Source organism: Oreochromis aureus, linkage group 5, assembly GCF_013358895.1.
Source record: "Oreochromis aureus strain Israel breed Guangdong linkage group 5, ZZ_aureus, whole genome shotgun sequence".
Taxonomy (NCBI): domain Eukaryota; kingdom Metazoa; phylum Chordata; class Actinopteri; order Cichliformes; family Cichlidae; genus Oreochromis; species Oreochromis aureus.
The window spans coordinates 6,801,449-6,821,328 of record NC_052946.1 but is presented as its reverse complement, the minus strand read 5'-3'; the positions used below and the strand labels follow the sequence as shown (position 1 = coordinate 6,821,328).

At 40.3% G+C, this 19,880-nt stretch overlaps 1 protein-coding gene across 1 annotated transcript in view; it reads right to left on the bottom strand.

Annotated features, from left to right (window-relative positions):
• Positions 1 to 19,484, bottom strand: part of LOC116327016 (integrin alpha-5-like) — a 52,835-nt gene extending 33,351 nt beyond the window's left edge. Inside the window, exons 1-12 of the mRNA XM_031748471.2 lie at positions 19,124 to 19,484; positions 10,250 to 10,374; positions 8,275 to 8,375; positions 7,655 to 7,778; positions 7,065 to 7,126; positions 6,765 to 6,810; positions 6,490 to 6,615; positions 5,259 to 5,303; positions 5,035 to 5,078; positions 4,862 to 4,918; positions 2,073 to 2,125; positions 506 to 714 (exon numbers count right to left, since the gene is read on the bottom strand). Coding sequence (XP_031604331.1) covers positions 506 to 714; positions 2,073 to 2,125; positions 4,862 to 4,918; positions 5,035 to 5,078; positions 5,259 to 5,303; positions 6,490 to 6,615; positions 6,765 to 6,810; positions 7,065 to 7,126; positions 7,655 to 7,778; positions 8,275 to 8,375; positions 10,250 to 10,374; positions 19,124 to 19,323 — 1,192 coding nt within the window. The 5' untranslated portion in view covers positions 19,324 to 19,484. The remainder of the gene's footprint in view (positions 1 to 505; positions 715 to 2,072; positions 2,126 to 4,861; positions 4,919 to 5,034; positions 5,079 to 5,258; positions 5,304 to 6,489; positions 6,616 to 6,764; positions 6,811 to 7,064; positions 7,127 to 7,654; positions 7,779 to 8,274; positions 8,376 to 10,249; positions 10,375 to 19,123) is intronic.
• Between the last annotated feature and the right edge of the window lie 396 nt (positions 19,485 to 19,880).

Here is a 19,880-nt window from a genome sequence, read left to right as displayed (position 1 = left end):
TCACATATGCCTGGAATTTCAGGGAGGAACAAGAACAGAGCCATGCATCTGAAAATAAATGACTCCAGATGGAAAAATAATCTTACTTTAACTAACGTGGTCTCAAAAGAAAAGGTGGCATGGTAGTGACTGATGCCTCAAATTTTTTAAAAAAAAGCCTTCCTTTTTCTCCAGATGCACTAGTTTCCTCCCACAGTCCAAAGACATGCATGTTAGGTTCAACAGTGCGCCTGTGAGGCTGTCTGTATCTACCATATGTGTTAATGGTATGATGAATTGGCAACTTGTCCAGGGTTTAACCATACTCTCCCTCTACACCAGGCTCCAGTTTCCCTGCACCCCTAAGCTGTGTAAGTGGTTGAGACCATGGGTGGATTTTCCAATAGAATTACATAAGTTATAGTAAAGCATGTTCAGAAATGGGATTATACCTACAGTGTAACAACTGAATTATTTTGGCTCATTCTGGTCTATATTCAACACATTCTCAATGATGCACATTTACCATTGAAACCATCTTGGTTGAGATCACCCAACGGGGCCAGAGAGGTGCCAAACCGGCTGAAGGCCTGAAGACCCAGGAGGTGAGACTGACTTGGTTCCAGCTCCAGAGGACCCCTCTGTAGATACACATACACTTTTCCCAACTCCTCCAGACGCCCGTTAGACCCCCGATGCATGAACAGCGGCGCTCCCACCACCAGGTCATCCAGACTGGAGTTATGGGCAAAAAGCAAATTATGAAGCTTTATTCTTTCCCCATGAAGACAACAGGAAGACCCTGTACCCTCAATGACATCTCCATATATATCAATAAAGAGTTGTTTTGATGACCAGTAGACTGTATAGGCAGAGATCACCCTGATTAATGTCTGATGCACCCCAATAATTTCATTCTGGAGGAGCAGGTCTGACAGAAACCACTCAGTTTAGAAAAGAGTAAATTCATTGTTTTTTAAATTTAAAGAAAGAAATTTGATGTAATGTATAAGTTTTAATTTGTATCATATTTGCTACATCCAGTATTTTTTGCATTTGCAATTGTTTAAAAAGTGTTGTGGAATTTTGGGGGGTTTTCAGAGGAAAAACACACTTGGTTTCACAGGGTTAAATGAGGACAGGATAAGAAAATTAGGACAATAACACAGACAATAAGATACAAAGAGTCTAATTTGAGTCAAAGCCATATAACCAGAGAATGATTTTAGGTGCTCCCCTTTCAGTATTTGCCTTTAACACACAATGAAATGAAAAAATGCACCTTCCAAAATGTAATCCTCCTTTTCCCTTTTATGTAAATTTAGGAGTTTGCAGCATTGTGACTCAACTTGAGATTAACGTAATCAAATGTTATTTGCGGTGACTAGCTAAAAGGGCAACTCATATAAAACTGCACTGACTGTTAGCTAGCGCCGATAGCTGATTTTTGCGTGCGTGGATTTCATCTGGAAATAATAAAGTCTGCCACTACATTTACATTTGAGCTTTCTCGCTAAGCCACGGCTACTTTTCTCACAGTCCAATCATGGATTTGATTTAAATGCCTGTTGTATTCAGTTTCATTTAGCATTACGTCACACTACAGTTGCTAAATATGGCCAAACTGCCCTCTCACTGTGACTTGCAGTAACATTAACATTCTGGAAAAGCCTCTTATTCTACACAGATACTGTACAGTGTGTTGAGTCTTTTGAGTGAGGTTAACACTGTATGTGACATCATGACTGAAAGTGTAGAGAGGAACAAAGAAGGGTGTGAGCTTTAGAACGTTCTCAGGTTTAACTTGCTACACTGTGACTCTTCTACTAGTAAATTTTGAAATTCTAAAAGAAGAAGGGAATGAGGAAGTGAGAATGGCAAAAGAACCCATTGCACAGAACAAGAATACTCTCGGAGGGAAATTTTAATGACACATTAGAAAGCGTGAGTAATTGAACCACTGTGGGAAATGTCCAAAGGGCACACTGTTGACCTCTGTTTCAATTGCTTTTAGTTTCTTGTTTTAGCTGATCGTATCTCACCCGTTTCATCACTTACTGCTGAAATTTTGTGCCACCATGACAGTCACTTACCCGTCGTTGTTGATGTCAGTGGTTGCCACTGCGTAGCCAAAGTAGGACCCCATCTGGAATGCATTACAAACAAGACCCAGTTAGCCTGTAATCATACCACAGCGCACAGATCCCTTTCTTTTCTTTCATTTTCTCTCTCTACGTTTCCTTTTCATCTTTTGTACGCTCCACCACCACCCCCAGAAGCTTTCTTTTTTCAATCTCTCAATCCCACAATCCCCTGGGGTCTCCTCTTCTCCCTTTTCATGGGGTTCAGTGTTGATGCTCCTATAAGTTCGAGTTGAGGTAGGGGGTCTGGGGATTGACGACTACAACTCCTTTAAAGGACACCCCAAGAAAATGCTTGTGGGACTTGGGCTTTCCGGTTTAATTTCATGCCATGTATGAGCATGTATGATAAATAAGGGTCACGTTACATCCTCGTTTGACTCTGATTTCAAAGTGATTTGTAGTATAGTGTCACTGAAGGGTTTCCAACACTGGAAACCTTTGTGAAAAACAACACTGAATACTAGGATTGCTTTCCCGTCGTGCAAATGCAAAGCAGCTTGTAACATAAATCACTGAGGCTCAGGATAAAGTTCAAATGCAGCAAAGTAAAACTCTGGCATCACTGTTTTGCCCTAAACTCAAAGTCCTAGAAAACACAATCAAGTGCTCTGGTAATGTCCTTCTGAGGTCTGGTGAGCTGTGGTGAGAACAGCAAGCTAGGAAAAGTCAACCACAACGTCTGGGGTTCCTTTAATAGCTCTACAAACTGCGTCAGGTTTGTAGAGATGAGGACCAGGCCACAAAGTTCTGTAACAACTTGTTGGGTATTTTGGTTGTTGTATTTCACAAAGTGGCAAAGATCAAACCAATACAGCGGTGCCAAACATGTTAAAATATTCACACGTTTGTGCTGCTCGTGCCTTTTGCAGTATTTTTTAAATTGAAATCAGGTAAAAAAAACAGTGAAACAGTCCAAAATGTTTGACCTCCAGTCTTGGTGAGAAAAATTCTACACGTCAGTGTCTGTGTGCATTGCAACCCTACATCCAAAAAGGTTGATTCTGTTCATCTGGATGTAGCTACGTCCAGATGAACAGAATCAACCTTTTGGGATTTGCCTACCTGGATGCATGCATCAAGACATTGCAACCCTACAGTTTATGGGCACAGCTTGCTAACCAGCTTGGTAGGGTTTGCCTTAAAGCTGAACAAAGGCTTTTAAATGTAAAGTCCACAAACAAATGATGGTGATGTAAATGTAGCATTGTCTGTCTTTAATTAAGAACCTTTTTTTTTTACCCATTCATTAAAGCTGCCCTAACCTGAATGCTAATGGTAGTTTATAATTGCCCTTCCCCAAAGAAGCTGTCGCTGATGAACAAAGTGGAACACCAAAAGCAGAAAAAGTTAGTGACCAAAGGTTAGTGAGCAACGCAGTCAAACTGCTAACTCTAAAGTTTAATTTAAACTTCTTCATTGAATCTACGTATGTAGAGCCTACAATCTAACCTACACCCAATTTGCATTTGTACACGTGCGACTGTACCGCTCTGCAACTTTGCTGCCAAGCGACCGACACTGTCGTTTTCAACAGCAAAGCAACACGACCTCCTGGAGAAAGGCTTTCTGGTGTGTTTTCACAGCTGATCTCTACATCACAGTCTGAGCACCCATAGAGAGACCAGCAACAGAGAGAGGAGCCTCATTAGCCGGGAGTTTACACCAGATCACTCTCACTATGACCTGACAGTTTACCCGGCGCCCTCCACCCTCAGACAGACACCTCTGAGCACTTACTGATGACCTCCCAGGCTGCGCCGCACACACATAAATGCACGATCACCCATATGCTTTACTATGAGTCCACGTGTCACATGCTCTCACATCAGCAAAGCCTAATGACGTAACTGGTATGTCACAACTCAAGCAATACGGTTAGCTTTGTGTCACATGACAGTTTGTACAGGGAAAGAGTTTTTAGTTTCTGTATCTGTTCCCCTTCTACAGCTTGTCTGTGACCCCACCCTAAAGTCAATTCAGTGTCAGAGTTGAGGGACAAAATCCAAATTCAGCTAAATTAATAAAAACAAAATGTGTGACAAAAATTGTCCTTTTCATTTACTAGTTTTAACCTACATTTTTAAGCAAATATAATAAACACACAAGGAAAATTTATTCTGGATGTAAATAAAGCATGTACTCATATTTCCATTCCCTAATTTAGGTCAAGGGAAGGGGCTTCTGAAGGCCCTCTACAAATTACTCATCACCACTCTTCACCTTTTCCACCACTAGAGAATTGATAAATAGTATTTTAATGATAGTAAAGGTTAACTTTGTAATCTAGCACTTACGTTTTCACGGGAAATTAAGTAGGTGGTTAACACAAGACATTTCACACCTTCAGCTGCGCAGCATTGAAAGTTAACATGTCAAAAAATAAAGCTCGATGACTAACTGAGCTAAATATACCAACGTGATTCATCTGTGGGCTTTATTTAAAGAAAACCTGTTCGGCACTGGTGCTCTTCAGCTCTGACTGTCTTTAAAAATGCACATCCTGAATCAATATGCTGACCACTGTCTTGGTGTCTGCTAACTCTGGGTTTGATTAACAGCTTTTAGAAACCACAAGCTGTGCGCACTGTGACCTGCAGCTCTGACCCTGGCGTAAGCCTCTTCTCCACAGGGCAAATTCCTTCATCTCCAACCCTCCATTGCACATGCCACTTTAAATATAGAACCATACATGAAAACAGCAGTCAGACAAAAAAACATCCAGTCACACTTGTACATACCTGCTCCCCTGTCAGGTTTAGCAGAGATTTCAGATCACTTCCATTTAATATGGACACCTACATCAGAACAGAAGAGAGTTAGCCATTAAAAACCGTGCGTTGAGAAACCTTCACGTTGCCTCACGTTTCCTATTTGTACTGCAAAAATCAAGAAGAAGGTAGGAACTCCTTACTAAACCATACAGCATGAGTCCTTTTGGAACTCCTGTGACAAAATCTGTGAAAAGAAAAGCAACAACATAATTATCAGATTTCTTTTGGGTTTTGAATGTTTTTGCTTCCTGAAAGGCTAATAACACCTTTCTGTTACTACACAAACACGTGTATCGAGACAAAGCAGCAATCCCCGCACTCAGCCATGCATTTTGGTTCTCAGTACTGTAAATATGACCCTCACCTTCCTCACCATCCCCACTGAACTCACCACTAGCCACAGAGTAACCTGCAGGAGAGAGGGAGAGAGGACAGAAACAGCTTGAAGTGGTGGATACAATAAAAGTTAGCTGACTGTTGCCTACGTGCCTTAACCCTGTGAGGTGGAAATCATCATGACACTAACGCTGCGCCATCAGAATATGTCGTTTTTGTTTTTTCAATTCATAATTCTTACTGTCGCTCATCAAAAGCTTATTTCCATTTTTCTATAAAAATTAATCCAAAAAAACAATGTAACCCTTTTTATTAAACTTTGAGGTCTAAGTCGGTGGTGACCTCAACTGTAACCCTAACTCTAACGATCAGACTAAGTCATTTTTTTTAAATACATTTTTTCACAAGTCCTGGCAGTCAGGAAACAAAGAGAATAATCCTTCTTACTTTCATACTATTTTATCCATGCAAGCAGAACCGCAGGCCTATCTGCTGGCCAATGATACTTTGCTTATACCACACTACACCTATACTTAGGCAATGCTATGAATACTGTGAGGTATTAAACACAGAATGACAGCAAATAATCCAGAAATAAACAATAAAAATAAATGTATTCTTGGAAAAAAACTACAAATAGTTTGTGATGCATTGGCAAGACTTAAGAACAGCATACATGCAACGTAAGGGCCCTCAAAAATGTATATGTCTTTAAAAAAGATTGATTTTAAATCCCACTTGTTTGGATTTTTGTATATATCATGTTGATTTGATCCCCGAATGTGATCTTCCGTTTGCATGTGTTTGTTTCACATTACGTTCAACGTACGGCGCCCTTAGGAAGCTTCAGACAACAGAAACTTGTTCGCATCACCACTAATTACAGAGTGAAGGTCTTAAACATCACAGGCATTCAACTTAACTGACGACAATTCATTCCAGTAAAGCTGAAAATGTCTTTTTATTTTGTCAAACTTTATTATACATTGTCAGTGTTTTGTGGGCATTGTTGATCATTCTTCTGTTACTCAAAGAATAGATATAATTATATATAGATAACAGAATAGAATAGAATAGAATAGAATAGAATAGAATAGAATAGAACTGTTACATGTATATATTATTGTGTTGTTAAGTCTTTATAAACAACCAACCTATTGTCATCTGGCTATGACAACAAAGACCTAAGAAAACAGACATAAAACAAAAACTGCCCATAGGACGGGTTTAGGCTGGGAATGGTAAAGGTGCTTCCTTACCCAGGTAACTATCATCATAGCTTCCCTGCACCTGTCGGGTTTGAATCTGCCCAGCGACCGACAGCAGAAAGTAGGCAGGATAGTAGGCCTTAACAATCTCCTCTGTTGTGGCAGAGATCAGCTGACCTTCAGAACAGACCAATAACAAAGGGTCGTGAGGCATGTGTATCTTGAACTTCCCAATTCCCAATTATTTATCCATTCTCAATGAAGAAGAAAAAACACTGGAGGATATGTTCTAAAACATCCACGGCATCACATTCCTCTCAGCTCACCTTGCCAGTAAAAGCTGCCTGGTCCTCCAAGCACAACCCTCCCATCCTGGAAAACACACACACACACACACACACACACACACACACACACACACACACACACACACACACACACACACACAAAACAGTAGCTTGAGCTGAGGAATCTGTGTGTCACCAGTTTCATCGTGACTTTCAAATAAACTGTGCATGTTTGGTGTACACAGTGTAATCTCCACTGCTTTGATCAGCCAAAAGAGAGAAACACTGACTATGTTCCTGCATAAAACTATCAAACACTCTAACAAATATTTCTCTTACCTTGGTGAAGTCAGCACTGAATCCCCCCTGACAATAGCCCTGTCCAGCAGGTCCATGTCTTTCTGCAGTGAGCAGCAAACAAACATATTAAATATCAATACATTTATTGAAAAACAACTTCACGTTGTTCATAACATCTCTGCCAATAATGGAGTTACAACCTTTGACATCTGTAGTTAGGGGTAGGGTGTCAATTAGAATAACTCTCTAAGGTTTAAGTTGTCATAAGAGAACCCTAACCCTGGGTAATCAAAATATATAGTTTTGTTACCAAATTGTTATCCTGAAGCTTTTGGGAAATAATCACACTGACATGCATCAAACACCATTCATATTTCTTCCACGAAGTCCATTTATTTAAAATATAGAGTCTGAGTAGGGTTACGGTTATGGTTAGCACCTATGATGGCTTAGATCTCAACCCAAATGGCAAAGCTACAATGCTAAAGTGAGTGTGTAAGACTTCATTTGAAAGGTTCACCGTTTTAGTACAAATCCAATGCTAACCCTAATTGTGGGTGAGCTGCTGGTCACCTGGTGGATTAAGATGTGAAATCCCCTGAAAGTTAGCTATTGCTGCACTAGCTTACCTGTTCGGCATGGTGCAAACTCCACAAATCTTTTGAGGTTGTCTACAGCGAGGTAGCAGGTTCCTGTAACATCGGAGAAAGGTATGTCGTGTTCAGTCCTCCAGTAGTATCTGGGAGCGCAAGCCTGGAGACCAGAGAAAGAAGACTCGATAAAAAAATGTTAACTTTACTCTAAAACTTCCTTACAGTTGTTAAGCTACTAGTGCATCGAGTGTGTAACGAGACAAAAAATCTGTTAAGACTCTGGACTTGCTGCCTACAGTAAGAAACTTCAATGGCCAAGTCATAGTATAGCATAAGCTGATTAGTCACCTAGCCAAACCAAATCACCACACAAACCAAGACGACTGTGAAGAAGTAGAAAAAAAGAGACTTGTCCTAAGGTTTTGCTCCTGCTCTCTTAAGCTATTGAGTTAGTTGTTGCGTTAAAATGCAATGATAAAGTGTGCTGACCAAGCTTCACTGTTGGGGGTGAGAATGTGTTTTCGAAACCCCATATTAAAGAATTACTGACACAAAGTCTGCACTATAAGTTAACAGCTGTTCAATTAAACAAATATCCCACAGGTCACTTCAGCGAAATTATACAAGCTAGCCAACTGTCAATGAACTATTCTTACCAGGACGCTGCTACCATGGGCACGCACAGTAGCTCCGAACCACTGATGAGACTTGAACTCAACCTGAGTGTTCACGTCATTTATATAAAAATACCGGTCACCTGTGAAAACACAGAAGAAAAACCCACTTTTACGGCCGAAAGATTTATAGTTACCACACAGTTTGGTTCTCAGAAAGCAGGACTAGAAGGAAACTTCAGTGATGTCAGGAGTTGCTATTTTAACTCTGATCACTGTTTCGTGTTTGATTTTTGTGCTGTCTGGGCTTCATTTGAGAGAGTTCCCCACATGTTCTTGGCTTTTTACATGGATATTTTATGGCCTTCTTCCCGGGGTCTGCAGTCTTAATCCATCCTCCATGCTATGGCAGACATCAAACAGCTCAAGAGGACTTGGACCTTGTTGTTACTGTAACCCAAACGGCTGTATTTGATTGTCAAGATATGTTTTAAGAAGAGGCCCTGGCAATACTAAGGCAACGATGAGGAAAGGTTTGGTGGAGTGTGAGGAGAATGTGCCAAAGAGTTTTAATCTTGCAACTTCAGCAACATTACACCTCCAGATTTTTGCTTTTTCAGGGACATTCTGTTAAAATAATTAATTTGGGAAACTAAGACATATTTTCCAAGTTCAACTACTTTTCCTGGTCCACAAAACTTGAATCAGCTGAGCCAAGTTGCCTTTATGTCCTTTGGAGTACGGTTAAAACAAGAACCACTTCACTAAGTGGCAAATAAAAGTTGTAGAGATTTGCTATCGGACAGTAATTTCTTGCACACGCATGCTTTTTGTCTCACACACATAAAAAGGAACATTCAGGATCCCTGAAAGGTCGCTTAACAAAACCTAACGCCTTCTGCATGCCTGAATGAGAACACTTGTCTTCGGTCCCTGTTTAAGCACTCAAATAATGTAAATTATACTTATAATGTGGCTTTAACTGTAAGCTTAACCGTGGTGATTTTCTTGATATATGTTCCTGCTGTCTCTACTAGAGTGGTGACATTAAACTCTCCTGGCTGCAGTTCAGTGTGCCTGTTTGGTTAATGGAGTCTGGCCTACGTCCTCCAACACACCATTAATCCTGAGGCCTGAAATGGGAAAAGCGAGACTACTGAATGTAAATGTATGTGGTGTGCAACTGTAAGCGTGGTTTTAAGTATTTTCTAATATACTATATCAAGTTTCCGAGACCATTTTTGTTTTTCATAAACATCTTGCGAGTGTATATTTATGTGCGCAGAGTTTACACAGCCACATTTCTCGGTCTGTGCAAACCACAATTTGATATCAGCACGCAGTCGGTCGTGATAAGTTACACCCTCTGATCCTCAAACGGTGGTCCTTATCGCTTCCTGCATTTCTGATGGAGGTGATTGTTTTCCTGGCAGGGCCGGGGGAAGGCCAGGTCCTCTGGGGTCCTTGTCCCCGTAATGACTCTGCGCTAATTAAAGAGCACTCACAACACTGGGCCCCAAGTCGAGGAGAAAAATCAAAGCTCTGTGAAAGCACTGCAAACGCAGCTCATGGCCCAAAATGGAAACCTTAGAGAGGGGTGGGGCTGAGGAAAGACTCAGCCACCATTAAAACTCAGGAAAGACATCAAAGGCTAGTTTCAATCAAAACACACGGCCCCTAGATCGGGCGATGGAAGATGGCAGGGAGCCTCACTCCTGACCTCTAGGTCAAGCACAGCGGTGCTTAACTGGGGAAGCTACCCATAGCTTCTCTCAGCCACTTTAATGGCGAGGTAAAGACAGCTGTGCGTTTACTACACATTCTGTTTCAACTATTTCACGGTACCTTAGGGGAAAATGACATTTTAATACTGTGGAACAATATGACCTACGAGCCACTGCTGTGATTATGATGTAGGGAGAATCGTCTCCCTTGGATTTTGAATATTGAGCATGATTTTTATCTGTGCTGGTGCAAAGAAGCCAACCGTTAATTTAGATTTAACGAGACACCCTACCTTGCTTGTCAAAGCTGATAATGGTGCAGTTATTTTGGCTCCACGGGCACATGTACACAGCTCCTCCTTCAGTGACGTTGGGCTGGCTGGTGTTGGCTTTCGGGGCACCGATCAAAATGTTGATGCTAGAGCAGCAGGAAAGAAAATATTACCAATTTCTGTACAGAAGTGAAATTCACCTGTTACATACCGTACATTTTTTGGTGATCTCAAGACAGTAAGAAAGTCATGAACCCTTCCTGGCTGTAGCTTCTAGACATGAACATAGAAATGATAACATCCTTTCACTCGAGCAAGAAATCAAATATGTCCATTTCCCCAAAATTGCTGCACAGTTCCTTTAATCAGAACTCAAATGCTGACAAACAGGAAACTAGACTCTGACAGTCTGTACTGCCGGCTATGAAAGCACAGCCATAAAGATTTGAGAAGTCAGATCACATTGTTTTGTTTATGGAAGTTTGTAAAGTTCAGCACAACTGTTTCATAGAGGAATGTTAAGAACATTTAAAGAGCAATTTGTAGCTATTACCTCAGCATTCCCACAGATCCCTGCCATTACCAGTTACTTTTACACCAGATGTTAGATACAGTTACAGGACATTGTCTGGCACTGCTAAACATAAATCTACAGACAACACCAAGACTTATAGTCATTTATCCTGCCTTCAATTTTAATGCACTGACCCCAATCCGAATCCTAACCTTAACTCCAGGCCTAGGAAATAAAAATATGCAATTTTTGTTCTCCCAAGTCTTTGCAACCAGGGGTGAAATTAACTGATATACATAAAAAAATTTACATTTTTCCCCAAATAAGTCTAGTTTGCCTTTCTCCAAAATTAGTAGTTTCACCTTCTGCACATTAGTCCACATCACTGAAGGTTCACTTTATACCCCTCTGTGGTTTCTATTGGCAAACTTAAAAGGCAGTTTTTTCTGCACCTGCAATCTGCTTTGCAACCCACTTAAACTCAACTCTTCCTTTCACCCTGTGTCTGACTTAGGCTATGTTCACACTGCAGGTCTTAATGCTCAATTCCGATTTTTTGATCAAATCCGATTTTTTTGTCTGCTTGTTCACACTACAAATAAAATGCGACAGCAAACACGCTCTAGTGTGAACACTCAAAGCGGCCCGCATGCGCAAAAGAAGATGTCACACACAACGCGCTCTGTTTAGACCCAGAGCAAACAGTATTGTTTGACTGATGGCCCTTAATATAAAGACTTCGGACTTTGCGTTTCCCAATTTTTGCTTTAAGTTATTTTGTTATTTACATAATAATGTAAATAACCTAATAATTATCCTTATTGCTGTTTTAGAGAGGAGCGGTGCTTCAAAGGATAGTTGCAGATTTCTGTCGGAATCTGCAGATTATACAGTACAAATAAAATGTTCACGTTGTCTTCCCAACAGTTTCACTAACATCTACACTGGATGGCCAGGAAGCGTTCGCGATGTCTTCTCGGGCGCTTCTCCGGCGCTGATAATTGGCGTCTGCCTTGTGTCAGTGATGTAAAAGACGGATTTAATGCGACATGACCGTTCAAACAGCAGTCGCTTTCTAAAACATCGGATATGTATCGGATTCAGTACCACATACGAAAGTGACCCAGATCGGATTTGAAAATATCGGATTTGTGCCGTTCACACTGTCATACCATGATCGGATATGGGTCGCATAGGGTCAAAAAAATCAGATTTGATGCGCTTTCGCCTGCAGTGTGAACGTAGCCTTAATGTCATGTATGTTGTCTGCTAAAAGCTGAGAATGCTGCATAAGTCCCCGTCCAGCTTTGTGTATTCTGTCCTACAGTCTTGTTTTGCTCTGCCCCACCTCCAGCTTTCCATGTTCTCACATGAAAGGTAGAAAAAGTCCCAGAACAGAGCCTTTTTCTCCAAATATAAATTGAACCTTGGACCTATCCTGGTTATAGTTAAAATTCTGTTCTTATATTTTGGCCTACATAGGTGACTGTGACCTGTTTGGAAATTATAGACTCAAAGTGTTGCGATGACAACATGTTGGTCCCAGAGTATTGTAGCTCTTTTTCACTTTAATGGATGGCAATCATCTTTCTCAGCCTTGTTTAGGTATGGTTTTAATCTTTGATTTGTTTACAAAGACAAAAACATGGTCATTTGCTTTTTTGTGTTACAATGACGAGAGGCTATTTATGCAAATATAGTAACTCAGTGTTTTCACTTAGCGCACAACCATGTGGCAGCTCCTTTAGGTTAAAGAGATATAGATTTCTATCTCTCAGTTATTACTTTCATGCTGACCGTACTTTTGCTTTGTAGCTAGAAAATTAAACAAAGATTGGTGAAAAAAATGGGAGAGTAGACAAGAAGTATCCTGAGATGGTTGTGCATATTTTCATTATATACTTAAAGACAGTCTGGAAATCAACAAAGCAAGAACACACATTAATGTGACCTATCAAAAGCTGTTCTAAACATTTGCTTTCATGGATATAGATAAATATCATGCAAATATACACCTACACCTGTTATTCATGCAGCCCTGCTAAAAAACCCCAGAGCAAATGTCTTAAGACAGTGGTGACTGATGACATTAGCAGATATCAGACAGACTCTGTACTCTCCCCATCCCCCAAAATGTCTTCGGAATATTTACACGGCTGGATGAGCTTTCCTTATAAACCATTCACTCCACAGCCACTAAGGAGTGCAGGGTACAGGCTTCAGTGGCTCACTTTTTCAAATCAGTATATAACGTTTATTCACTCTCTGAGGCGACTAAAAACACTAGAGCTACAAATCCTGAACAATAGGATGTTAATCAGTAGAATGACACTATTGAGACCCGAAATTACAGGATTCCTTTCCTTGAACTCATGTTCAACAGGAACAGCTGCAAACAGAAAAGAAGCTCAGGAGCAGTACAACATATAATTTTTAATGAAAGATTTATGACCTCCATTGAATTTACTCACAGTCACAATATTCCAAAATAGGTTGTGTCCTAATGGTGGCATATTTATACACAAAATTATATTTATTTGTGTAGTTTCACCACATCAGGCCTGTAAAATGATCCAAACAAAGAACTGGTAGAACTGCTCATGACCTACAGGCCTATTGATCCTGTGATAGGCATCAGTACTGTCTGTAGACACAACCTGATTAGCATGGTTGGAAACTGCTGACGTGCATCGCAGTGCTGTCACTGTTCAGATTTCTGAAGATTTTATCTGGGTTCTTATAATAAACAGGATATGGTGTTTACATAAACTGGACCCCCATACCAAAAATCTGCTGTATTTGGTTAACATGTAAATATACTAACTGAACTCACACATCTGTGTGTGGCCCAGAATGCCCTGAAATGCTGCTCCCTTAGTGACTTTACACTTATGACCATGGGATCATTACTAAACCTGTATGAGTAATTAGAGCAACAGGCAAGTGTAATAACTGAATCTCCAAAACTGAACCAAAGTAGTGGAAAAGAAGAATATTTTGGTGGCGTTAATAGACTACAGGAAGTTTCAAAAAATCATCTTGGTATTCTAAACGTCTGTAAGAAATTTCGTTTCAACACTGCAGACTATAGCCTGGATGTAGCCACATTACACTGGCCATTAGTTTTCCTTATAAAGCCTCAATATAGCATTTTGTTCACCAACACGTACGTTTTTCTGGAGCCAGTTTTCATCTGCAATGCACAGATATAGATGTCTGCTAATCAATGTTAAGTAACAAACCAATACAGTGTTAGAAATTCCCTCATGACCTCTGAAGCACAAACTACTTGGAAAATTTGGATTAAACTGCGTACTATAATACTGGAAGGATCTTTAGAAATAAAAAAAAGAATCAATTTATTATGCAGTACTTATGAACAGGGAAACTATCCAGAGAGCAAAACTGTTCTTTTTTTCCAAACAAAATGTAAACCGGCTTTATAATAACGTTGAGTTGTGTGTTTTAACAAGCAAGACAAAAGCAAAACAGTCCACTACAGCATCTCACTAAGATGAACATATATAATTAGTATGCAATATAGAATTTTTTAAACATCCTTCAGTCCATTAATAGCCATATAGTCAGTGACACATTAAAGGCAATCGCACATAAAGCATCTTAGGTGTTAGGCAACTTTATTGTTCTCTAGATCCTTCTGGAGTCGAAAACTTTACAGTCATGGCAAAAAGAAAGTACATGCTGTGTCTATTCTAAGATTTTATATATCAAGACATAATCAGAAATTATCAGTGTCATAAAATTAGGCAAATACTACCTGAGATGACACAAGCCATATTACACTGTGTCAGTATTTGCAAAATAGCTGTATGTAAAAAACTAAGGACAGCCCATGTTTCAGTAGCTTGGAGACCCACTTTTGGCAGCAATAACTTGAAGTAATAAATAATCGTTTCCTGTATGATTTCATCGTCCTCATATTGTGGACCTGCTCTTCTTTACAACACAGTTTCAGTTCACTGAGGTTTGCATCACAGCATTTCAGGGTCACTGCAAAAATACTGATTTGCTTCTTCAGCATTTCAGTTAAAAACTTGCTGCTTTGTTTAGGAGCATTGTTACATTGCATGATCAAAATTGGGTCAAGCTTTAGGTGTTAGACCGACAGCCACATATTTCACTCGTGAATGCTTTGGTATACGAGCGGTTCATGGTTGAGTCCAGCTGCTGTAGCTGCAAAACAAGCCAAGATCATCACGCCTCCACCACCGTGCTTGTAGTTGGTATGATGTGCATGTTTGTGCTGATATGTTGTGTTGGGTTTCTCCAAATATACACTCCACTCTGTGGCTAAACTTTTCCACTTTGGTTTCAACAGTTCAAAGGACACTGTTTAAGAAGCCTTGTGGTTTTCAAACCTAAGCTGTGTTGCCATGTTCTTTTTGGGGAAAAGGGGCCTTTCTCCTGGCAACCCTTCCCAACAACCCATACTTGTTCATTCTTTTTCTAATTTTACTGTCATTAACTTTAACATTTAACATGCTAACTGACACCTGTAGTGCGTGAGCTCAACTTTGTGAATAATCTTCCTCACTGTAAAATAACGGACTACAAATGGTTTGGAAAATACTTGATAACCCTTCCCATTTATCTCTAAGATTAGTGCTGATGTCTTTTTTCCTTACCAATATGTTAACACCTGAATGCTCCAGCACAGCAAACTGCCAAAACTTCTGCTGCATAATTCCTGTTAAATAAATAATGACCTGATATGTGACATGTCATGTTTTGTACTTCTGTCACATTCCAGATAGGACAGAAGTTTTTCAGCACATGAGAAGGATTTAACTGTTTGTCTACAGCTCTGAAAACTGTAGTAAACATAAGATGACTTTGTTCTCCAAACCAAGTCACTCATCTGCATCTTTCTAGCCTAATTAAGAAATGCTTCAAACCTCTCTCATTTTTGCATAGTTTTGATTTCCTCAAAAAAGTACCCAGAAATGAGTTTGGAAAACCTGTCATCAGCATCCAGATTTTCATAGGACAGTGCTGAGCCACAAGACTGTCATCCCAAAATGCTTCTCATTACTAAGTGAATACATGCACTGTCCTAACAGAAAACCTAAGCTAACCTAAGCTTTCCAACTCTCCCAACAGACAGACAGCCCAGTAACTGCCAGAATGCATGACAACCTGCAGAAACTATCCCATCAGCAGAATGAAACTTCAGGAGTTGCATCCCTTTCCTGTGTTGTTTACTCATCACAACAAGCACTGGATTCACAAGAAGACATTCAGCTGCATTTGTCTGTTGTCAATACGCTTGAATTCGGTGGAAGACAAAATGTGGTATTGTTCAGTATAGGCAGAAAAAAAGATGTGTGTAAATCAACATCTCAGGAATCACTCCACAATATTCACTCTGACTGCCACAAGCTTAGTTGAGCAAACTCACGTAATCATAACCGACGTCCTTAAAGGAAAATATCTACATTTATTAAACCAACATTGACTTTAGTCTGTGAGCCCCCAGGGATGACAATGGTGTAAGTGAACTCCAGCAAACACTGAAAGTAGCTTTACATTTGACTACCAAGGGCTTCCAGCTACCAGCTGCTCTCCAGTGTGGTAACATAAAGCAGATTAAAAAAAAAGCAGCAAAACTGAGCTACAACCCTGTCATCATCGAGGCTTGCAAACATAAAGTGCTTTTAGGTGATGTAACATATCTTCCAGAGGCTGTCAGCAGCTGTGAACAGCTGGCTAAGACAGGGCATTTTGACTGGACAAACCAACATGGATTTGTTTGTCTATAGGGAAAAATAGAAAAATGTGGTTGAGAACTTTCAGGCTATTTGTTTCTGTCAGCTTGTTAGCAGTTCAGTTGTAACTGGTAAGCTACCAGCACTAGGAAGACTGTGTAGGGGGGTAATGCAGTACAATTTACTGTTAGTTGTAGATAATCAAGGTCACTCCATCCGCCCTCTATAACACTAACTGCTGATTCTGTTGTGGCACCGACTGAACAGCTTTATCGCTGTCTTGATGCACCCCAGTCAATCTGAAAACTGACTGTGAATGGTCACAAGGGCAACAAGATCGCAGGTTCATTGAACAAAGTTGCATTCATTTTGGTCATGCTCTGTCTCAGACTCTTGCTTTTTCTAGTGTGACTCTAGCATTCATCTGATGTACTGACCATAGACAGTACAATATAAAAGATGGATATAATCGCTATGACGTCACCCACCGTTTGTGATGTTGCATTTTGAAGGCTGGATATGAGTTTATTTGTTTGTTTTACCATTCTTGTTATTTAGTAATCAGATGTGATACATAAGGGGCGGGCCTGGCTTGGAAACCACATGTTCATTCGCTTGTCAATCACAATATGTTAGCCAATGAGCATCTGCTAAAATATTTTCCTTTCTAAAATTTAGAATGACCAAAATTTTCTAAATGATTGGCTGAGACCATAAACTGAGCAGGGAAGTGTTATACAGAGGACCAAAGTTTGTTTGTTTGTTTGTTTGTTTGTTTACCAGCACAGCTGTCATTCCATAATGGCCTTAAGAAAGGCTGCAGCTTTAAGGCACTTCCATACTGACTACACGCTGCACACCTGGAAGCTACCTTTTATACCGTCTATGATAACGACACAAGAGTGGAGCTTCTCAGTTACTGCTTAAGTGTGCACTGTGAGAAGGCTGACCATTAGCTAGCTTACTGTTATCGAACATTTTGTTTACATGAAAAAAATATAACATGTGAAATTTAGTCGCACATATCAGAATATTTAGTATAAACCTGTGAGATGAACAATTAAACTAGCACATGTTGAAAAGATGAGGGGGTTTGTTTAGACCCATTGACAGCACATTGTACAAAAGACTAATTATTGGTGAAAGGCTATATTTATACATCTGGCTACACTGGCCTCCACAAACAGTACAGTTCATGACTCAAGTAGGTTATACTAGTACATTAATGTAAAATAATTTTCTGAAACAAAAAAACCTTTAAACAAATCCATAAATTACTGCTGCTCACTTAAAAATATATATGAAGGAGGCGGGGAGAGGGAGGAGGTAGCTCAGTAGGTAGAGCATTCACCCCATGATTGGAAGGTCAGGGGTTCAAATCTACCAAAGACCTACCCTGAGGTACCCCTGAGCAAGGCACCATCCCTACACATTGGATTGGTGGCTGCCCACTGCCTCACTGAGTGAATGGGTTAAATGCAGAGACTAATTTCCCTACAGGGGATTAATAAAGTATACCAAAAAAAAGAACAAGGGTTTTTTTTATGTGATATTTCCATTCCAGCTATAAAACACAGAGCTGTTTAGCCAAATCTGATCACAGTTTGTTTTAAACTGTATGTATGACAATTTAAAACACACTTGTACACGACATCGCTATAACAGCAGATCGTAACATTTTCTGTTTGGCTTATGTTGTTTAAAGAAAGTTGTTTTTTTCTTCTCTATTTACAGCTACTGTGGATTCAAACTGGGAAAACCAAGTTTTTCTTTTCTAGCACTACACTGAATGTGTTTTCACTGACTGAGTCCTTGAAGTATTGCAGTATACTATACACGTTTTAGTTTTTCATGGCATTGGCCTCTCAAACAAATCTGATGCATAACTGTAACTCAGGCTGGTTTGGCTTGATAAACTTCACACATTCTTCACAATCACTGTGTGTGTGCTTTTCCACTAGTGCCCAGAAGAGAGGAGATATATGTGATGCTAAAGGCTGTCTGTAGGGGAAGGTTTGATCTTTAACTTCATCTCACCTGGCAGTTCCTCATCTGTCAGTAAAGAACATCGGGAAACCCTTACTGCCCCTTCAGTCTTCATTCAGAATAAGACTTGCATTTTTCTTACTTTGCTGTAGGTTAACCCCCTGCTCCCTCAATCACACACAGACACACACTTGTGTGTCTGTTTCCAATCAGAGTTGGGCCTATATCCAGTGTGTGTGTGTGTGTGTGTGTGTGTGTGTGATGGAGGGGGAGAGAGAGAGATGTATGTGTATATGCATGTGAGCGGCATTTCATACATTTCCCCCCAGCCCATGCTGTTTAAACCTTTAAAGAGCTGGGACAATGGCCAATAACACAAGTAAACACACATTTAGGCTGTGATCCAAACACAGAGATGCGTTTTTAAAATCTAAAATCTGTTTCTCATGTCAGGATTGGTGGCTCTACCAGAAAATACTGCTCTGTGTCTCAGGATGATAGGGGCGCCAAAAGAGAAATGGGTTACTGTGTAAAGTAACCACAAGGACAAGATTTTAATGTTACACCAGAAATAAAGAGAAACTTTACAAACTGTAAGAAGAGCCGAAAAACTTCCCCTCGTTGACCTGGAGGAAGAATCCAGCTCTGTGGCCGTTCCTGACACTTTACCTGGATGAGTTCTTGAAAAATTCCACAGAATAGCCGAAGTAACTCCCCGGGGGTCCAGTGAAGACGACGCGGTTCTCCGTGTCCAAGTTAAAAGCGGCCCCAAGCTGAATCCAAAGCACCACTACAGGTAGAGCCAGCACGGCGCACTCACAGCATTTTCCCCAAGACCGGGTAGGTGAAAGTCCAGGAACGGTACCCATCTCTTCTGCTGCGCGTCTCTTCTTTCATTGAACAGCCGCAGCGCCGCAAACGCATCATGCGTGCTGTTCCTTCCGCGGGACGCCTTTGGAGTCGTAATCATAAACTGGTGTCCTGAATATCCTGTCCTTCAGATGCAACAGGTCCGGTGTAGAGTCCCACAGTGAACGGTGAACTGTAAAGAAAGAGGGTCAGAGTGAGAGGGAGGGGAAGAGTGCGGCCAGATATGGGGGTGGAGTTTTTAAATATTACCAGACAGTCTGGTTCCCAAAGGAAAAAATGCTGTAAAAAGCTACAAGGCACAAAATATGAAATATCACAGCAGAACCTCAAGTGTGGGCTAAAGCTCTTTACCTCAAGGCGCTGAAGAGAGAAGTGGTTATTTCAGCATTGCACATTGTAAATAAACAGGCTACTACTGTAAGTTACTGTGACTCAAAACTGTATTTCACTTCTACAGCAAGAGAAAGTGTATTTTTGCAGTACAATAATCATACTATAAAAACTTTGCAGTTTACAATACTGTAATTCAATAAATGTGTTTTTTATTTGATGCGCA